The sequence below is a fragment of the Colobus angolensis genome, unplaced genomic scaffold (genome assembly GCF_000951035.1).
Source record: "Colobus angolensis palliatus isolate OR3802 unplaced genomic scaffold, Cang.pa_1.0 Scaffold88, whole genome shotgun sequence".
Classification (NCBI taxonomy): Eukaryota; Metazoa; Chordata; class Mammalia; order Primates; family Cercopithecidae; genus Colobus; species Colobus angolensis.
In genome coordinates, this window is record NW_012122709.1 from 1,294,311 (window position 1) to 1,313,223 (window position 18,913).

General features: G+C 32.0%; 1 protein-coding gene across 5 annotated transcripts in view; it reads left to right on the top strand.

Annotated features, from left to right (window-relative positions):
* Nucleotides 1-8: 8 nt before the first annotated feature.
* NOVA1 (neuro-oncological ventral antigen 1) overlaps nucleotides 9-18,913 on the top strand; it is a 151,078-nt gene continuing 132,173 nt past the window's right edge. For 3 of the 5 annotated variants that reach the window (XM_011930706.1, XM_011930707.1, XM_011930710.1), the window contains exons 1-2: nucleotides 9-714; nucleotides 2,363-2,506. In XM_011930706.1, the coding sequence (XP_011786096.1) occupies nucleotides 579-714; nucleotides 2,363-2,506 (280 nt within the window). In that variant the 5' untranslated portion in view covers nucleotides 9-578. Of the gene's footprint in view, nucleotides 715-838; nucleotides 1,349-1,845; nucleotides 1,986-2,362; nucleotides 2,507-18,913 lie in introns of those variants that run through there. The other 2 variants (XM_011930708.1, XM_011930709.1) reach the window with 2 other exon arrangements.

The window sequence follows — 18,913 nt, forward strand, 5'->3', positions numbered from 1 at the left end:
AACACCAGCAGCGGGAGCGAGCGCAGCGCTAGCGCGGCGCGGGGACCGCCGCGCTCCTTCCCGGCTTCTGCCCTCCTCTGCCGCTCGCTGCTTTTCTCGACATCCACCTCCTTCCCCTCCTCCTGCTCATTCACTCTTTCCCTCACTCTCCCCTCCTCCTCGGCTTCTCCCCGCGCCCCGCCAGCCCTCGCGCTCTCCCACTCCCTCTGCCCGTCCTCCCCGGTCCCCTCCTCCCGCTCATTCACTCGCCCCTCTCCCTTCTCCACTCTCTCCCCCTCTCTCCTTTCTTCTTCTTCTTTCACCCTCCGTCTCTCACACCCCCTCCATTCCCCTGTCTCCTTTCTGACACTGCACTGCAGCTGCTCCTCAGCCCTGCCCCCTCCCCAGTGAGAACAAACCAGCAACATTGCTTTTTTTCTTAAAGAGATTTATATTGATCCGATTAAAAAAAAAAAACCTTAAGAAACCCCAAACGCAAAAAAAAAAAAAAAAAAAAAAAAAAAAAAAAGAAAAAGAAAAGAAAAAGCCAAAACAAAAGGGAGAACCTTCTCCCGGTAGCAGCGGCAGGAACTGCAAACATGATGGCGGCAGCTCCCATCCAGCAGAACGGGACCCACAGTGGGGTTCCCATAGACCTGGACCCGCCGGACTCGCGGAAAAGGCCGCTGGAAGCCCCCCCTGAAGCCGGCAGCACCAAGAGGACCAATACGGGCGGTGGGTATCGCTTCCACCTCCCCGCTGGCCCCATCCCCCGCCGCCCGCCCCTGCCCCGCGCCCCCTCCCCTGCACCTGCCCCGCTCCTAGCTGTCCCCTACACATTTCCATTTCTGTGTTTATCATTCATCAAAATGGCGACCAGTTTTTCGGAATAGACCTATCTTTCCATTTAATCGGTCCAGAGGTTGACCATGTAAATATCCTAGACCTGGGCAAGACGGTCCATTCAGGAGGAGGAGGAGGATGACCCCGGAGTGAGGTGATGGCCGCCCGAAGATGCGCGCTGCGTTTAACAGTCTGATAAAATAAATAAATAAATGGCACTTGGGTAGCGGATTGCGAATGATTGGGGCGCCGGAGAGTTTTTCCTCTCTCCATCCTCTTGCTTTGGGCCACAAGTAGTATGCAAAATCTTGATGAGTGCATGCCCTTACTGCACTTAGATTGTCGGTGCAAATATTTCATTGATTTGTCTTCAGGGGGGTACATACGAGGTTGGGGGTGTCTGGAACGGTGACTTGTTAGTTAACATCCTGCGCTTCCTTGGAAGATGAGTTTTAACGGGACCGATATCGCTTCTTCATTTGCACTGGAGTCATCTTAACAATGCACCCAATGCATCGAAGCAGAGGTGAATTTATCTCCAGCATATGCGTTGTAGACGGATGGGGGTCTTTTGAGTGGCACACCGCAACATTTGGAACATTCATTCACATTAAGAAAGCTGGATTTACCGGGGTGTCTCCTGTATAAGACGTGATCAAGTTGATGGGAATTAAAGTTTGTGGAGTTGGCTTTATTTTCTAAAACATTTCATTTTATTTTTCGTAGTTCTTCGACTCCCTCTCCGTTTTAAAAGTTGTGATTATTTTGGGAAAGGAACATTATCTGTTTTGTCACTTTTAATAGTATTTAATATAAATGACTCCTAAGCTTTTTAGTATTGGCAAAATTCTTCTTAAGGTCCTTTAATTAATGAGCTTAAAGGAGCTCACGGTAGACTAAGAACTGCTAAAGAAATGCACTAGGATTAGTTAGATTTGCCAGTCCACCACACTGAGTTATTTTCTTGTAGTTATTGAAGACTTGGAATACACCCCACAGTTTGAGTGGATTATTTGGTAGGAGAATGGTTGTTTTGCGGACTTTAAGTAGGATATAGGCAATGGCTAATTGTAGTCCTTATGTGTCTGTTAATGACAAATAAATACAGCTCATCACTATTTACAGTCCTGGGCTTTTCTTCTTTTTCAATATGTTAAGTGAAGGTTTGTCATCTTATAAATCTCTGAAGTTTTGTTAAAGGGTCAGTTCATTTTGCCACAGACAGAATTGGAAGATTTCCATGTTTGGAGTAACAACTGGAATTTAGTCACCAGTCTTTACAGTGCTGCAAAATAATAGAATATGTTTATATTTTAATTCCAAGCTTGAAAGTATAAATCCTATAAAATGGGAAACATTTTGTACATATTTGTTTTTCAGTGTAATTGGCTTATTTTCATTCTCAAAACATGTTTAACTTCGTATTTCCTGCAGTTACATACCCAGTGCTTTAGTTGCTGTTTTTCTCTCTTGAGGGTGGAGAGGGGATACAAAGTTTGAAATACTGTGTTAACCGAGTATATTTCTTTGCATTTTTCAGAAGACGGCCAGTATTTTCTAAAGGTTCTCATACCTAGTTATGCTGCTGGATCTATAATTGGGAAGGGAGGACAGACAATTGTTCAGTTGCAAAAAGAAACTGGAGCCACCATCAAGCTGTCTAAGTCCAAAGATTTTTACCCAGGTAGGTGCAATGGTGAAGAGATTGTTTGATGAGCTCCCCACAGGAAAGAAAGACCTACATGTGTTGTATGGTGTCTTGAAAGAATTTTTAAACAATACTGGAGACTTTATTTAGATATTGCTTTATTGGAGTATGTTGTGGAAAAATTTTCAGGTTATTTCTATTGTTGATTATGCCTTTTTCCTATAATTGTTGTACTGTGTATGTGAATTAGACCAGTTGCAAGATGATTCAGGTATTTCTGAATAATTCTTATTAGCAAAAAAATTCAAAAATTTCAAGATAGAAACCTGGACAGCTGGCATCAGGAAATAGGGTTCTTCTGAAGTTTTCAGACATCATTGTAATGACAATTAGCTTAGAGTGAATTCCGAAGAGGGGGGTAGGGAGGCTTCTTAAAGAATGGACCATTTACTTCTGAATCCATTATGTACCTCTTTCTGCTTCATTGCTTTGTTTGTTGGCCTTGGAGTGAAGTAAAGAGGACAAATGTTGCCTCTTCAGATTTTTTAAATATTTCAGTTTTAATGCAATTGATATAAGGAAATTTATTCTGTTATGCAAGAAGTAAAATAATGCTTCAGAATTCATGTTAACTTAAGAGCTAAATTTCATTAAATATGTTGACAGTTAGTGTAGTACAGTAACCTACTGGAATATGGAAAGTTTCCTAGGTGGTATAAATTTTTTGTTTTTTACTTTCAAGTATGCCTTCTTAAGTGTTAAATAGTTCTGCATGTCCATCTTTTTCTTTTTCTTTTTTATATTTTGCTAATCACTATATGTATTTTAGGTTTAAGAGAAAAGTCTCTAATTGAGTAGTACATTTCCTAGATAAAACATTATCAGCTGATTTGCTTTTATTTAAATCTAGCTTTCTGCGATTTTTTTTTAAAGGTTATTTTATCTTTATGGCTATCAAAAACGTTAATTCAGTGCTGAGGGAACCAATATTGCTTTAATTTTTTTCTTCCTGGTGGAAAAGAAAAGCTGATTTGCTTTCAGTGATCTAATTCAGTAAGAGTTCTTTAATACAGCAAAGACATCTGGCATGAATGTAAGCAGAACATTTGGAGGACTTCTTTTTCATAGCCAATCACTTGGTGTTAGAAACAGACCATTATACTGGATAAGAAGGTTTTAGAATGGTTGAAACTATCATTCAGTTTTAGAAATTAAATGTAGTATTTTTTGTAAACATTAAACTTATTAAACTAAAATGTAATATATTAGACACGATGTTCCTCTAAAGTTTGTTTCCTGTGAGTGTAGTTTTGCAGATGGCTGTCCTTGTCTCTGAAACTTCCCTTATGCATTAAGACAGTTTGCTAACGTATTCCCATTCATATATTTAAAAGGTATATTATGATAAAAAATAATCAATATGGAATTGTGAAAACCCTTAATACAAATAAAAGCGCTCAAAAGAGCTTGATTGCAGAATTAATAATGTGATAGTTCTAGGAAAAGAGGTGCAATGGTAAATTAAATTCACTGTCAATAGATGAAAATGAAATAGCTTTTTTGCATTATACATGAGGTGGTATCAGATGTGCAGGGATGTTACAGAAAATTAGTGTTTATCAAGGATATTCCAAATAGTAAATTAAATGCCTTTTCATTTGAATATAGTTTATTTTCAGTGGGTTGGAAAGGGTGCACTGAGAATTAGATCTTTTGTTTTTGGTCCACTTAGTTGTACATTTTTTGCTTACTACATTGAAATTGAGTATTTTATTTATAGTTCTGAGGCATGTTATTTGTATAGAGCAAGAATATCTGTTGGAAAAAAGTGGAAAGCTGGAATGCGTTGAATAAAATTTCGAGTGTGTAGTGACGTAACCTGATCAAATGTGAGTTGAAATGTCGGATAAAAGAAGGCTATACTTTGCCGGTAACAGGTGGAAACCAATCACACAGTGTGGGATCAATGTTAAGGATAAAATAAAGCCTTGTAGTTTATAAGAAGCTTAAAGAATTCTGAACAGTTTGTATTAAAATACAATTTTAACCAGATTATTACCTGTTTGGGCAGATAATCTCTTTGCTTCAGATAGACTTTAATTTTAATAGTCTTTCTCTTCACGCTTGACCACAAGTCTGCAGAATAATTTAAGATCCCGGTATTCTTCAACATAGGCTCTGAGCTCTTTTCAGTTTCTCTTACTCAGATGTACGTAAGGGACACTTACCTTGCACATCTCAGATGAGCTAAACTGTGATCTAATCACTAAGTTATAAAGAATTTCTTATAGGATTAATGAATCATTTGGAATCCCATTTTTGTGTCTTTCATACATATATGAAGTTCTTAAAGCTATATATATATGTATATTTATGAATTTATGACTGTCGTAATCTACTAGAATAAATATGCCGATGCTTATTTCATGAAGCCTTTTTCTGTTTCTTATTTGGTAAGAGAGCATATTTGGGGAAAAGTCTACTTTAGTTGTATAACCTAATGGATTTTCTCAAATTACTCAAGTTTTTAAACAATGTAATTGTGTTTGTAAGGTTTAGTTAAAATACTAGTGTGTTTTCGAAAACTTTCTTCAGGATGTATAACACCGAATACAGACACACTTTGGGGACATTTTAATACATTTTAACTCAAACAATAGGTGCTTTAAAAAAATATAGCCAATATAATTTCCTTGTATGCTTATTTGTTTTTCTTATTTCTTTAGAAAATATCTTAAGCAACCCTGCCTTTATGAGTAATTTTTAAAAAATTATAGTTGAGATGAAGAAAACATTTTTGTACATTAATTTGACAGTTTGTACAGCTGGATATTGCATTGTGTTTTTCAATGTCATGTATTAAATAACAAACTTGAGAAAATTGTGTGATGAGGAATTGTAAAATGTATTCTTCAATTACTGCAATCAGATAAAATGATCTACAAGTAGATCATTTTTGCTGTACTACGTAATCCATTTATCTATTTCAAAATCAAATCTTACAGAGTACTGACTTAATTCTGGTGGTTTAGGAATATACCTTTTTTTCTTACATGATTAGAGCAAGCCAATTTGATTTGCTTATATATCTTTTTATAATTAGTTTATAGCAAGTTACTTTGTAGTAAAAAACAGCTTTCTTGGTTTGAGGAATATATTATTGTATGCCTTTTCAGAATGATGATAGTTTATTTTTATTCTTTTATTTGGCATAAGGATATGTTTAGGTTTTGTTAATAAACATACTGATTTTTATCTGTAGAAATTATTTAATGGATGATTCAGGTAGGTAATCCGAAAAACTTACTGAGTGCATTATTGGTTGGAAATGATAACGGATGTATGCAATAAATATTTTCTTACATTTCTTAGATCTTAGAGCATATCATAGTATACTTATTTTTATTCTATTATATGATATTCATTACATCAGTCAAACAGAATCCTTCATTATAATGTTGGAATCCGTGTCTATTTTACACTGTTTTAGTATTTGTGGTTATAAAACTAGGATCACATTTAATGAAAAATATTTCATTTTATGGTTCCTAATTTAAAATTTTAACTTATTATTTGTACATTCATTATATTTCAATTTTTCTTACTGTCCAAATTGGGTGGTGCTTTTTTAAAAAAACACAAACCATTATATGTTTTTTTAAATCATAAAAAAGCAGAATGTAAGTGAAATTTTTTATAGGGAAGGAAAGACCCAACATTGCTTTTATTTTGAAAAGGGGAAAATATAGTGGCCAAATTAAACTTTAGAACTAGAATTGTATAATTATGATAATTTTTTGCAAATCAGAGGAGATAATAAATTTAAAACATTATTTCTGTTTACATCATTGAAGGAAGAGTATTATGATATTGGTAGTACATATGAATGTGAATCTCTTACAGCTTCTAAAAGTTGCAGTCTGTACTTTGATCTTAGATGCAAAGAATATTGGACATTTATTGGTATATATTTTAAGGCTAAATTTATGATAAATAGAACTGTAACGAGTAGAGAAAATAAAACAATGTAATTTCCAACATTGTTGGGTGGGATTAATAGGATAGTTATCATTACACTAGGTTCTACCTTTGATTTTAGTATCTTCAAAGAGTTGCTAAAGTGTTTTTCCTTGAATCTTAAAGTTGTAATGTTTATTTGACACACTACCTATTGTTAGGGTTACTTTTATGTTTTATCTCTATATCTAGAGTTGAAGGAGAAACATAATCCTTTACTTAAACATTAGTATCTGAAAATTTGCTGTATTTTGGTTTAATTTTTTTAATACTTTATTTTCTTACTTTAAGCAATACAAAATCTTAACATAGGAAGGAACATTACTGGCATAGCACAATCTATATTGACATTACAATTTCCACAAGATACAATTTTATTCTTATCTTGTGTATGCAAATGTTTTGTGGGGTTTTTAGAAAGATAACACTAAAAATTTTAGCTGTACATTTTATTTGATTCCTTTTTGTATCATTTTGATATTGATATAGCAAGTTATAAGACCTCATCAATTTATAGTGTTGGTGTTTTCATGAATCATACACACAATGTCACTTTGAAATTTGCTTTTTGATGCTTTCTGGGCTCTGGAAAAATAGCTCATTTAAAATTTGTGTCATTGTAACGAAATATATCTAACAACATTGTCTTGCAAATGCTTCCCCAAAGGATTTCAGGAATAGTTTAAACATAGTGAACACATTTGGTGATATAGTTCAATACTTATGTATTGAAGATGTTTCATACAGCAAGAGGAAATATTATGTGTCTTGAAAATGCTAAGGAGTATGTGATATTACTAAAAACCTGACCGACAACCATCAATTAAAAAGTTATGTATTTTATAGTTGTATTATTTGGGGTTTTTTTGCTCTGGCTTCCGACAATTAATTTTTAAAAAATATTATTAAATGACACAAATTACATTTATTGACTACATATTATGTCACTTGTTAACTAAATTTCAGCACCTAATAAATATTTTTTACCATAGAATTTTTAACTATAGAGTCTTAGTTGTGTCCAGTTTAGTGGAGCTATATTTTAAAACACAACTTTTTTGAGTAAGTGCTGCTTTTCAAAATAAAACTGGGGGGACGAAGGTGGGAGATTTGTGCTTGATTGCCATCTCATTTCCATCTTTGGATACAGCTTTAGCATAAAGTTAAACAACATCTGCAGAGATCTGACTGACAAACATCTCTCTGGGACTCATCATTGCAGCCTGCAGCAGGTGCATTCAGCTTTGCAGTCTTTTCCAAAAAGAGGTTAGTTTGTTTTAACATTTATCAGTAGACCAGTGGGAACAAGTGACTAGAGAGAAGAGGTTAGTTGTCACTTGTTCAGTACTGGAATACTACAGGTAATTGGACTGGACTGGTGGGAACTGCAACAGTGTATAATCTCACGTTGCACTGCAGCTGCTATGGAGCTTAATTATCCTGACCCTTAGAGACTGAAGTGTCATGGTATAAAACGCAACACGCAAGGAATGAAGTAGTGGTTTTCAATACTTTCTGATACTTGGGTTGATGAAGTTTCCATTTTCCTCATCTTATTCTTTAAAGATATGGCATCAGCTTTCCCATATCTTTAATATGGAAATATTTTCAACTAAATTGATTTTTCATGAATCTGTTAGAATGTACATAAAACAAGGATAGGGTCTTTAGGTATAGAAATAAAAAGAAAATAACCTTAAGTGAGAAGCATTTACATTTCACGATTCCACCAGTACATATTTAAAAAAATGAGTGGAAATAAGTGGAAGTACTTGGTAGTTTTTTTAAAAATATTATCTCAGATTACCATTTATTTTTTATAGGAAGTTAAAAAATGTAATATTTAAGTTGTATCTTTTTAGAATATTGATGGCTTTGGCAAGTAAACTTTGCAGAGTAGTTTGAAGTGTTCCAACAAACAGGACAGGTGTAGCATATTAAAAATATTTTTAAGATTTTGAACTTAATGAGTCCTATTGAAATATTTCCCACATTTAATTACAAGTAAATTGAAATTTAGTCAGAATCTCAAAAACTTAGTCTGTCATTTATTTCTGTTGTTTTTAATTTCTCAATCTGTTTGAAGTATTGACTTTGAGTATGCATCTATGACATATGTGCAAGTTTCTTGTGTGTTCTAATAGTATTCCCAGTGAATATAGATATCACAGTCCTGTTCATTAATCAGCCCTTAAATAGACAATATATTCAAAAGTAAAAATACATTTAAACGAAATCTGGCAAAATCTGTATTATCTCAAAATAATTTGGAATGTAAAAACCATTCGAAGTCTTTGTAAAACAGTTTTATAGCTTTGACTTTTCTACTAACTTTACTAATCTGAATGTTTTGGTATCCACTGAATATAATTTGTTATTTACCAAAGAGTAATTAAGTTTTGAAGTTTTCACAGATTTTTTTTCTAACACTTTTGGAAACTGTGTATTTTTCCTGAAGGAATATTTACCAATATTGGTAATAACTGATTGATACTGAAGATACTACTTGAGAAGAAAATAATTTTTACTTTAATTATGAATAGTTGGTAATTATAGTAGTTAAAAGAAATAAGATTAAAGCTATGCTATCTAGAGGTCAAGAGATTCATTCCAATACTTTAAAACATAAATTATTTTATTCTCTAATCAAAGTTTTTCATTTTTGACATGATTAACTATTTTTAATCAATTCTTATCAATACAAAAATACTTTAAAATTTCACATATCTACTTTTGCTATAATTTTTAACTTTGTTTAATAAGACATTGAATAAGAATAAACATTTTAAGACTACAAGTAAAAAAGAGAATTATTTACACTGACAAACTTTTTGAGATGTTTTCAGTATTTTCCAAGTTTCACACCACTGTATGGATATCCTTTTCTATGACAAATCTTGATCATGAAAACACCTACTATCTGCACTCCATCACTGATATTTTACTGCTTCCTGCAGGGCCTGTCATAGCATTGTTGGCAGGAACAGATGAAAAATGAAATTAATGTCTTGAGGTTTTTAACAACAAAATGATTAAGGTAAGATTATTTGGTCTGGAAAATAAAACATTTTTGTCAATTTTTCAATGAATTTTATTCAATAGGTTATACTGAAAATTAATGTTATATTTTTATTTTTTGTTTCAAGACCTGTTTATGTCATAATGATGTTCAATATATTTCTAATTTCTGATAAACTGTATTGCAAACTCAGTAATTTAAAAATTTTAGATAGTAGTGTTTTTTTTACCTTCCTTGTGAAACTGAGCATACTTTTCAAAGTTCTGTGGAAGAAATTTTCAGTTCATTTTAAAGATGTTTGAGAATAGTTATACTCTCATGGCTCCATAATTTTACTCACAGTATAAGTTTTCAGAGAAGTTTGTTAATTAAATAAGATTTCAAATCTTGCATTTCTTCTAGGATACAATAAATGCTTACTCCCAGTTTACTTAGGTCTAAAAAAATCATTCTGATATTAAAGAAGATTGTCTTCATTTAAATTGTTAGTAATTTGCTGCTCTAGAAAATAGACTGGACTGAAATGAGACTGTATTTTAAGATCTAATCTGGGGGGAAGGGCAGAATAGAACCAATAGTAGTGCATTTCAGTAACACAGAATAGTAGGTAATGGGGTACCTGCTATTTAAAAACAAAAACAAAAACATAGTTTTGTTTCCTTTTTATGTTGCTAAATATTTTAGAAGAACTGTAGCTTTTTAATTTTGGTCATATTAATTCTTGAAATACCTGGTTTTAAAGTGGTTAGTGTTGGAGGCAAGTAAGCTCTTACTGGGAGAGCTCATTCACATACTTAGTCCTTAATTATTCTTTGGATAACCTGTGTTTTTATTTTTCTGCAACTAATATATGATGATTTCTTTAAAAAGTGGTAAAGGTAATTTTTTTTAAAACTTGGTTTCATTCTTTAGTGTTAAGTAGGCCTGGAAGCTTTCTCTTGTTAATTATTCTGCATATGTATCAGATGCTTCCTATAAACTCTGGTGTAGGCAACAATTTGGTAATCATTACTTAGAATTATTACAGTGTATCTTTTCTCCATTCAAGGAGTAAAGGCATACTTTGCTTTACCCTGAGAAGTTTTGCTTTGCTATTTTCTCCTCAGATTTTTGTTTTGCTATTTTCTCCTTAGATTTTTGTTTTAATTTTTTTTATATTGTAGCATCTCTGTTAAAGATTTAGGACAACACTTAGGAATAGCTGAGAGACTTTTTATTTAAAGGATTTGAATAAGTTGTGCAAATAGATCAAAGTGATGAAGTTCAGATGATCTCTTCTAAAACTTTGATTTAACAGTTGAGAAAACCAAGGTACCAAGATATTAAGTGATTTACATAAGGTTTCTCTAATGCCAGTAATTGTCCTGTAGCTTTGAAATGTGTTTTCTGAATTTGTGGTGCAATTGTAGTAGGTACTTCATTCTCTTGTTTTGTTCTACTTTTTTTTCCCCCTCCCTTTTGGATGTGACTCTGAGGAAATAAGTCCTTACCTCCTTTCTCTCCTAGTCTTAAAATGAATATATATATATTTTAAACTGTCACGATGGCCTAGTGGTTATTTTGCCATTATTATTATTATTTTAGTTCATGTGCTACGCTAAGGGAACATAGGCAAGGTGCTCTTTGGTCATTAGCAAATTTCTTTTAGAAATTTAGGATATCATAGGTTATATTTCCTGGAACATGTAGCTTGGTCATTTTCTCTCTTCCCTTAATTATACTGTTTGAAAGTGGCAGTGTTTTTAAGGTGATTAGATTTCTGTAGCGTTGTTATTTTTCTTCATTTGTACTTTTTTTTTCTTGCTTTCACCATTCCTTAGCTATACTTCTAAATTTTAATTTTTGGTTAGAGTATTGACTTTCATTTAAAAAGTAGGCTTTCTAAGTTAAATTTTGTTTTCAAGAATTATTTTAATAATATATGTATTTTCCATGTTTTTATGCCTTTTATAATAACACCCTTAAATATAGCGTATTTGGGTGAGTATTCATAACATTTGCTTTAATATATAAAATGTCATGATTAAAAAATAAGCATGAGGCTAATTGTAAGGCAACATAAGTAGAAATGTAGTTGTATTGTCCAGTAATTATTAATTTGAAAACATCACTGTTTTCTCTTTCTTAGCTATTCATTTCATTAAGTTGGTCTACTTAGTTAATTTGAATTATGATATTATCTTCATTGTGTTATAGGCTTAAGAACTACTTTCTAATACAATCATAAAAGTACTTAGTGTGATTTTGAAGACTTTTCCTTCTACAGTGCCAAATTAAAACAAAAAACAATTTGTGATAGTCTTTACTCACATCAATTGAGTAATTGGATTAAGGTCCACTGATGTGGGGAGTTTATGGCATCCTTCTTACCTGCTGTGTGTTTAACATACAGCCCAATTGTTTAACAGTAGGTGGCACTGGAAATTTACATGAATATGTGAATGAATGACTGAATGAACAGTTTGAGATTTCTTCTGTGAAGTGCTCATGTAATACCAATACAGTGGATATAGAAGGCAGTCCATCTTTAGTGTTTCATTACACTTCTAGTTTACTTCAGTAATGATTTAAGAAATTTAAATGAATGAGAAATGCATAGGAGTGTTACGGTAGGTATTGGCTAGGTACAGTGGAGTATGATGGGAATTTTGTGTTCTGTTTAGCATGCTATGCTGCGTGAAAGAAACTGAAATCCAGTATTGTGGAGAGTATGTTAAAGCCACCTCTGAAATGGAGACTACCTTTAAAATAACTTAAGCAACATGAGTTTAAGATTTAGTTATTAATAAAGTAATTAAAAGTATATATACTACAAGATTTTATAGCTATATCACATTACAGTTTATTTATGGCCACATGGCCATATGTTCAATGAGGAACAAAGACCAATCATGATTTTTCTTGAGTACTAACCATCAAATTAAAGTGACATATTAGAAGTATGCTTACTAAATATTTTATTTGTAATATATTTTAATATCTTCTTTCCCAGCTATAGTGGGGAAGTTAACATGTGACTTTGTTGGGGGTGGTTACATTGTTACATTTAGAAACTGGACAATTTACTTTTCTAAATTGCCAAGAAAAAAGAAAAAAATACCATCTGTATAGTAGAGGGGAACTTATTTGCTTATAGTTTGACCAACTTAAATATGAAGGTATTAGTATATGTTACTTTATTTGAAATCAAAATTTTAGGGAAGTTATTGAGTTTGGGATATTGTGGCATCTTTACATACTTTGTAAATATATGCAATTTAAAGAGATACATGAAATAAGTGTGTTTTTCTTGTATTAATACATTGTTTGATTTTTATCATAATAAACCAGTGAAACATCTAAGATTTAATAGATACACTCTTTCATGCCTTGTGATTAGTCTTCCACATTTTTGTAAATTTTATTTATATTTTCAAAAGTGGTGGAGAACAGTGGGTTAAAATAACCCTATCATAGTGTTTCTTTACTTGTCTGTTTCCCTGTGCCCTGCTTTGTCACAAATTTTAAGTTTTATGAACATGAGTGGGCTTTGTTGGGTTTAGAACTAAGTGTACAATGCCCTGAAATCTTAGATGGATACCAGGTTATAAGTTTGATAACTGTATAATGAAGAATTATATCTAGAAGTTGAAATTATCTCTGTTAGTATCAGGGTCTTGGGAGGAGGGGTTAGACTTCAAAGAAGACTTCAAAAAGAAGTTGACAAGGTTTGGGGGACTGAATTTTAATTTGCTTGTTGAACAAAGGTGGAAGGTCATTTGAAGCGTATATAGACGTAAAGGTATGCAGCAATTCTGTTGTATTCAGGGGTCTAAAAGTAGTTTGGTGTTGATTGGATAAAAGGTGGACATTGCTATTGGTATGGGGGCAGTGGTGGTAGGAGACACTACAGATATCTGTACAGGTAGGAGACAATCTAGTGCCTGTGAAAAACAAGAGAAACCTGGCGGAAAAAATTCATCCTGGGTATATTCATTAGCAAGAATATTTTTTAAAATCTACATCTGCTGTGTCTATAAAATGACTGACAGTGGTACTGTAGTTAAAAAGTATACATTTGTATAAATATAGTGACACTTATAGTCTGGCAGATGGATTGCCCAGTTGTCCAAAAGTATAGTTGAGTATTAGATTGGATTCTGACTTTCTGCTTAGGAAATTGAAATAGGATTTTATAAAGACCTAATTTACTTAGAAAGGAAAAGGCAAAGGGAAAGATGGGGCAACTAGAAATACAGAAAAGAGATGTTAAGAAACGTGAGTTGTGTTTAAGCAGTTATGTGCCAAGTATGGAAGAAAAAAAAGGTGGAGGGCACTTCGTGAATGACAGGTGTCTATGAAGAATGTTTTGCTATATACAGGGAAAATCTTTAACCAATTTGCTTTTGATTCATAGCAATTCAGATCATATACGAGAAAAAAAGTTTCTTGTTTCTTAAATTCATTCAATATGTAGACCTTTCTTGCTTTCTTGGCATATGAAAAGATATACTTATTTTTAATTTGATAAACGAGTGATTTATACAATGTGTGTATGTGAATTTAATGCTGTTCAAACACTAAAGTTAGGTATATTGTCAAAACATTGTTATGCTATGTCAGTGAAAATTAAAACTTACTATTTATTTGTTAGTGGATTCTCTGTTATGTAATTTTTTGCTGAATTTTGGTTGATTGTTGATATAAAGCAGGATTTTTCATCATTTATAAATATTTCACATAAGAATGAATCTTAATTAATACCCTTATCAAGTTGAGATGAATTTTTAAAAGACTGAAAAATATGGTACTGTTTTTTCATTTAGAAAATGAGATTAAAAATCTAACATGCATTTTATACTGATTTGTGCAATTATTGGCTACTTGTGTAAAGAAACATTAAAAAATTGAACAGCTGAAGTGACATTAAGCGACAGATGGGGATTTAAAATAAAAATATTCACCGTGTAATCTTTATTTAAGTGCTATTCATAATTTGGTAATACCAGTTGTATAACTCAAGGTTGAATTCAATATAAAAAAGGAAGCATAAGAAAAGTCCAATTTCTTTAAAATTGATATCTATATTATGGTATGAATTCATGATTTGTTTTTAAAGTGAGAAATAATCTAAGTGTTGCATACTGGCTTTTTTTTTTGCAGGTCAAATTCAATTCTTTTTGAGAAAAATTTTGAAGAAATTTTGAATTATTTCAAAATAGTATTTGAATTTAACTATTTTACTATTTGTGCCTTTAAAATGATATTCCATTTTGTATTTTAGCTTCTGAACTGAAAATTTGAAACCATGGTTTCTTTACAGTAGTATTTTAAACTAATTGTTCTGAAGTGTATACCTGTTTGTTTAAGGAAAGGTATGTTCCCCTCAAAGCTTTATCACACTTTGAGTTATGCTGGTGTATTTGACATCTTGTTTAAAAATTAGAATGTCTCTGCATATGAAAACACAGACTGTGATAATGAGTTAGATATGCCATATGTGGCAGTTTAGGTTGGCATATATCTGAAATGGCATGTTTAATGTACTGTATTACTAGGATTAGTAATTTTACAGTGGAAGGCTGCTACTTTTATGATGTAGTCTCCTGCTGCTGGGCTTATAAGTCTGACGGACTCTTTACTCAAAATCTGTTTTCAACTTCTGTGAAAATCTTTTTACTATTGGAATTACCTACATAAGATCTGCCTGGCTGATTAACTTATTATCTGAAGTTTGTAAAGATTAGTGAGTATTAGAAAACATATATAGTTTGATAGGTTTATAAATGTAAATAATAATTATGTATATTTTGTTAAGGAATAATAATGCTAACATATTCAGTATTGCCAAAAATGGTTTAGTAAAGTACATAATTGAGAATTGTTCACAATATTTGTATTTTTAGAAAAAAGTGCATAGGAAAAGCTTTGAGGTTCTATGGAGTCTTGGCAGTGAAGCCATTAAAAAGTAAACTGCAATAAATAATGTTCTTTTATGACAGAATGCACAAGTTTAAATTCATATTCCAGTTTTCATGGACATAATGTTCATTGTTTATTTTTAAAATTACGCTTTTATCCAAGGTTTTTACTGAAACATCTTCCAGTCAGCAGATTGCATTAAAAATAAGTAGAAACTGCAATGCAATGGGGATAATTTAGATAATTTAAATTTAAGGTATAAGTAATATAAAAAAGAATGTAAACATTTTTGACTAGTTAAAATATGCAGAATAAGTACAGTTTCGGGTTTGGGAAATGTTTCAACTAACAGTTATCTAAATTCAATATCTTTTGCAAACTCTGTGTTTGGAAAAGCCAGACTCTGAATTTCATTATATTTTCATTTAAACTGACTCTATCACAGTTAATAGAAAATGTGATTGTCTTGTTTTTAAACTCTTTAGACTATACAACTAAAAGTTACTTGTTGATCAGTTATGACTTAAAGAGACTTTGCATTTCTATAGGATTTTAATTCTTAAAACATCAATGTAGGCAGAATTTTTTGTCTTCATTTTACAGATGAGGAATATAAGATAGTGAAAGGTAAAATTATTTGTGATATGTCAAGTTAATAATGAACCTGTTTATTTTCTGTTGTGTAACAGCATTCTGTTATTTTTTATTTGCATCAGATTGCTTATAAATTTGAGTTCAGAAATACTGTATTCAAAATGTAGGTAAGATTTATCAAACTGCCACATTAGCCCATCACTGGGAGATAATGATATTTTTGATAGGTTATACATTTTTTTTCCAATGCATATGTAAATCCTACAAACATTTTTGCCATTGAAAGGAAAACAGTAACAACTAAGCAACATGGAAACATACAAAAGTTTTTTTTTCAGCTTACCAGACTTGTGTATATATATAGAACTTTGATATCTTTCTGTTTTCCTGTTGACATTAGATTATTAAGATAGTTTGAAATTGTTTACATGAAATGTAAACTTTGAGATTGCTTACGTGAAATGATTCAGTTGCCTTCGTTTAGCCCTGTGAGATTTTGTCTCACTTTTTAAATTATGTGTAATGTCTACTTTCAAAATTTGTTGAATTATAGATTTAAGATTAGAAAACTCTGTTCAGATCACTATGATATAGTACTCAGTATAGTAAAAAATTGTATGAGGAAAATATGCAATGGATATTATATAGTAGTTTATTAAGCAGTTATCACATCAGTTCAGTACTTCTTAATGCCTTCTGTGGTAGTACGACGAATACAAGACTTCTAGGGAACATGTGGTGTCAGACCAGAGTTTGAATCCCAGCTCTGCCACTTACTAAGTGTCCTGTTTTAATCAGTCATTTAATCTTCTTGGACCTCCAGTTTTTGATCTGCATAATGTGGTATCTGTACCTCTTTCATAATTATAAGTTATTGGTCTAGGTACCAAAAAGGAAAACTGTAAAAGCATGTCACATAATATTTGGCATATAATAAGCATATTATGACCCTATCATTTTTCATCTCCTGTTTATGCTTGTTTCATTTAATAATACTAAACTTATAGCAGAGATTTTAATGTAGAATAAATTACATTAATGTGGCCCCAGAAAGGAAAACATTTATATAAGGATTTTTAAAAATTGAAGTTTTTTTTTCATAATTGTTGTAAAAATACAAGTGATAGAATGCCAAAGCTGTGACCTATCCTCATCCCACACCTTTAAGGTAATTGATATGAATAATTTCTTATATATTTTTAAACATTCTATTTTAAAATAGCAGTTATTGTTTTTAGTGGTAATTATAAGTGATCATCATTTTTATAGATAAAAATGAGTTTTCCACAAACCACCTATGTTGATTAATGCGTTTATGGAGCTTCTAAATACTGTAAGGTGTCTTTCCAGTCTCAGGTTTGTGGATATTTTTGTTGCATAGTCTAAATATGTGTTCTGTGATACCCCTGAAGATATGCAGAGCTTTTTTTGTTTATTTTTTGCCTATATAGCAAAGAAGAAAACTAGGGATGTGAATTTGTAATATTAAAGCACATTATAATAATCTCATGTGAAACATATGGATTTGTTTTGTAACTCACTAAAATTACCTTAATCAGCCTCTGTCTTCATCCTTGTATATTCAAATACAAAACATTAAAAATTATTGATTAGAGTCTTAATTGGAATTCAGCAGGAATAAATCAGATGGCATATAGAGTATTTAATACTGTCTTTCATGATATTTTTCAGGATACTAAGACTTATGAAATTTTTTTCCTACAAGCAAAAATGAAATGAACTTAAATGTTTAACAATATAATAATATAGGTGATAACTCATCAGGCTTATTTTTCAGCTTTTTTTTTTTTTTTTTTTTTTTGCTGTTACTAAGATTTTTTTAGCTGATGCAGTTCAGTGGTGCATACCTTTCATGCCAGCTACTTGGGAGGCTGAAATGGTAGAATTGCTTGCTTGAGCCCAGGAGTTTGGGAATAGCCTGGGCAATATAGTGAGACCCTGTCTCTAAAAATAATTTCGTTTTGCAGTATAATTATTTATGATAAAAAAAGTAAATAAAAGTAATTTAATTTTTTTAAGTTTTAAAATATTGGCTCTGTCAAAGTCTTAAATATTTTAACTCGTGTTCTTGCAACCTCCATAAAGGATCTAAGAAATTTTAGTGGTGTAATTCTAGTAAAGGTATCTTTCAGAGGCCATGGTTTATTCCTTTCCATTCCTTAGCAAGTATTTTCTGTGAGTCATTACAGAAATTACATAATAATTGTTTTTTATTATTAGTTTGTATTTTGTCATAATTATTTTATAAACTTAATGCTGTATTCAGATACCTCATATAGTAAATATTACATACTAAATATTTAAGTTTCATGTAATACTATTGCAAGATTAACTATAAGTATGATTTTGTTTTGCATGACTATGACCTGGAGGACAATAAATTTAATAAGATTATACTGATTCTTAGATTGCTTTGTGGAAAAAAGTCTTTGTATTTGTCATAGTGTAAATTCAGTTTTATATTGAGAAGGGTACACTTTGAATATGTAAGAATACGACGGCTGGGCGCCGTGGCTCACACCTGCAATCCCAGCATTTGGGAGGCCAAGGCAGGCGGATCACGAGGTCAACAGATTGAGACCATCCTGGCCAACATGGCGAAACCCCGTCTCTACTTAAAATACAGAAATTGGCTGAGCATGGTGGCGCATGCCTGTAGTCCGCGCTACTTGAGAGACTGAGGCGGGAGAGTTGCTTGAACCTGGGCCGAGATCACTACACTACACTCCAGTCCGGCGATAGAGTGAGGCTCCGCCTCAAAAAAAAAAAAAAAAAAAAAAAAAAAAAAAAAAAAAAAAAAAAGAATACGACCTGCTATGGAAAAAATAATAATAATAATAATAATAAACTGAGAAACTTTGCTAAAGACCATTTAATTCCAGAATGATTAA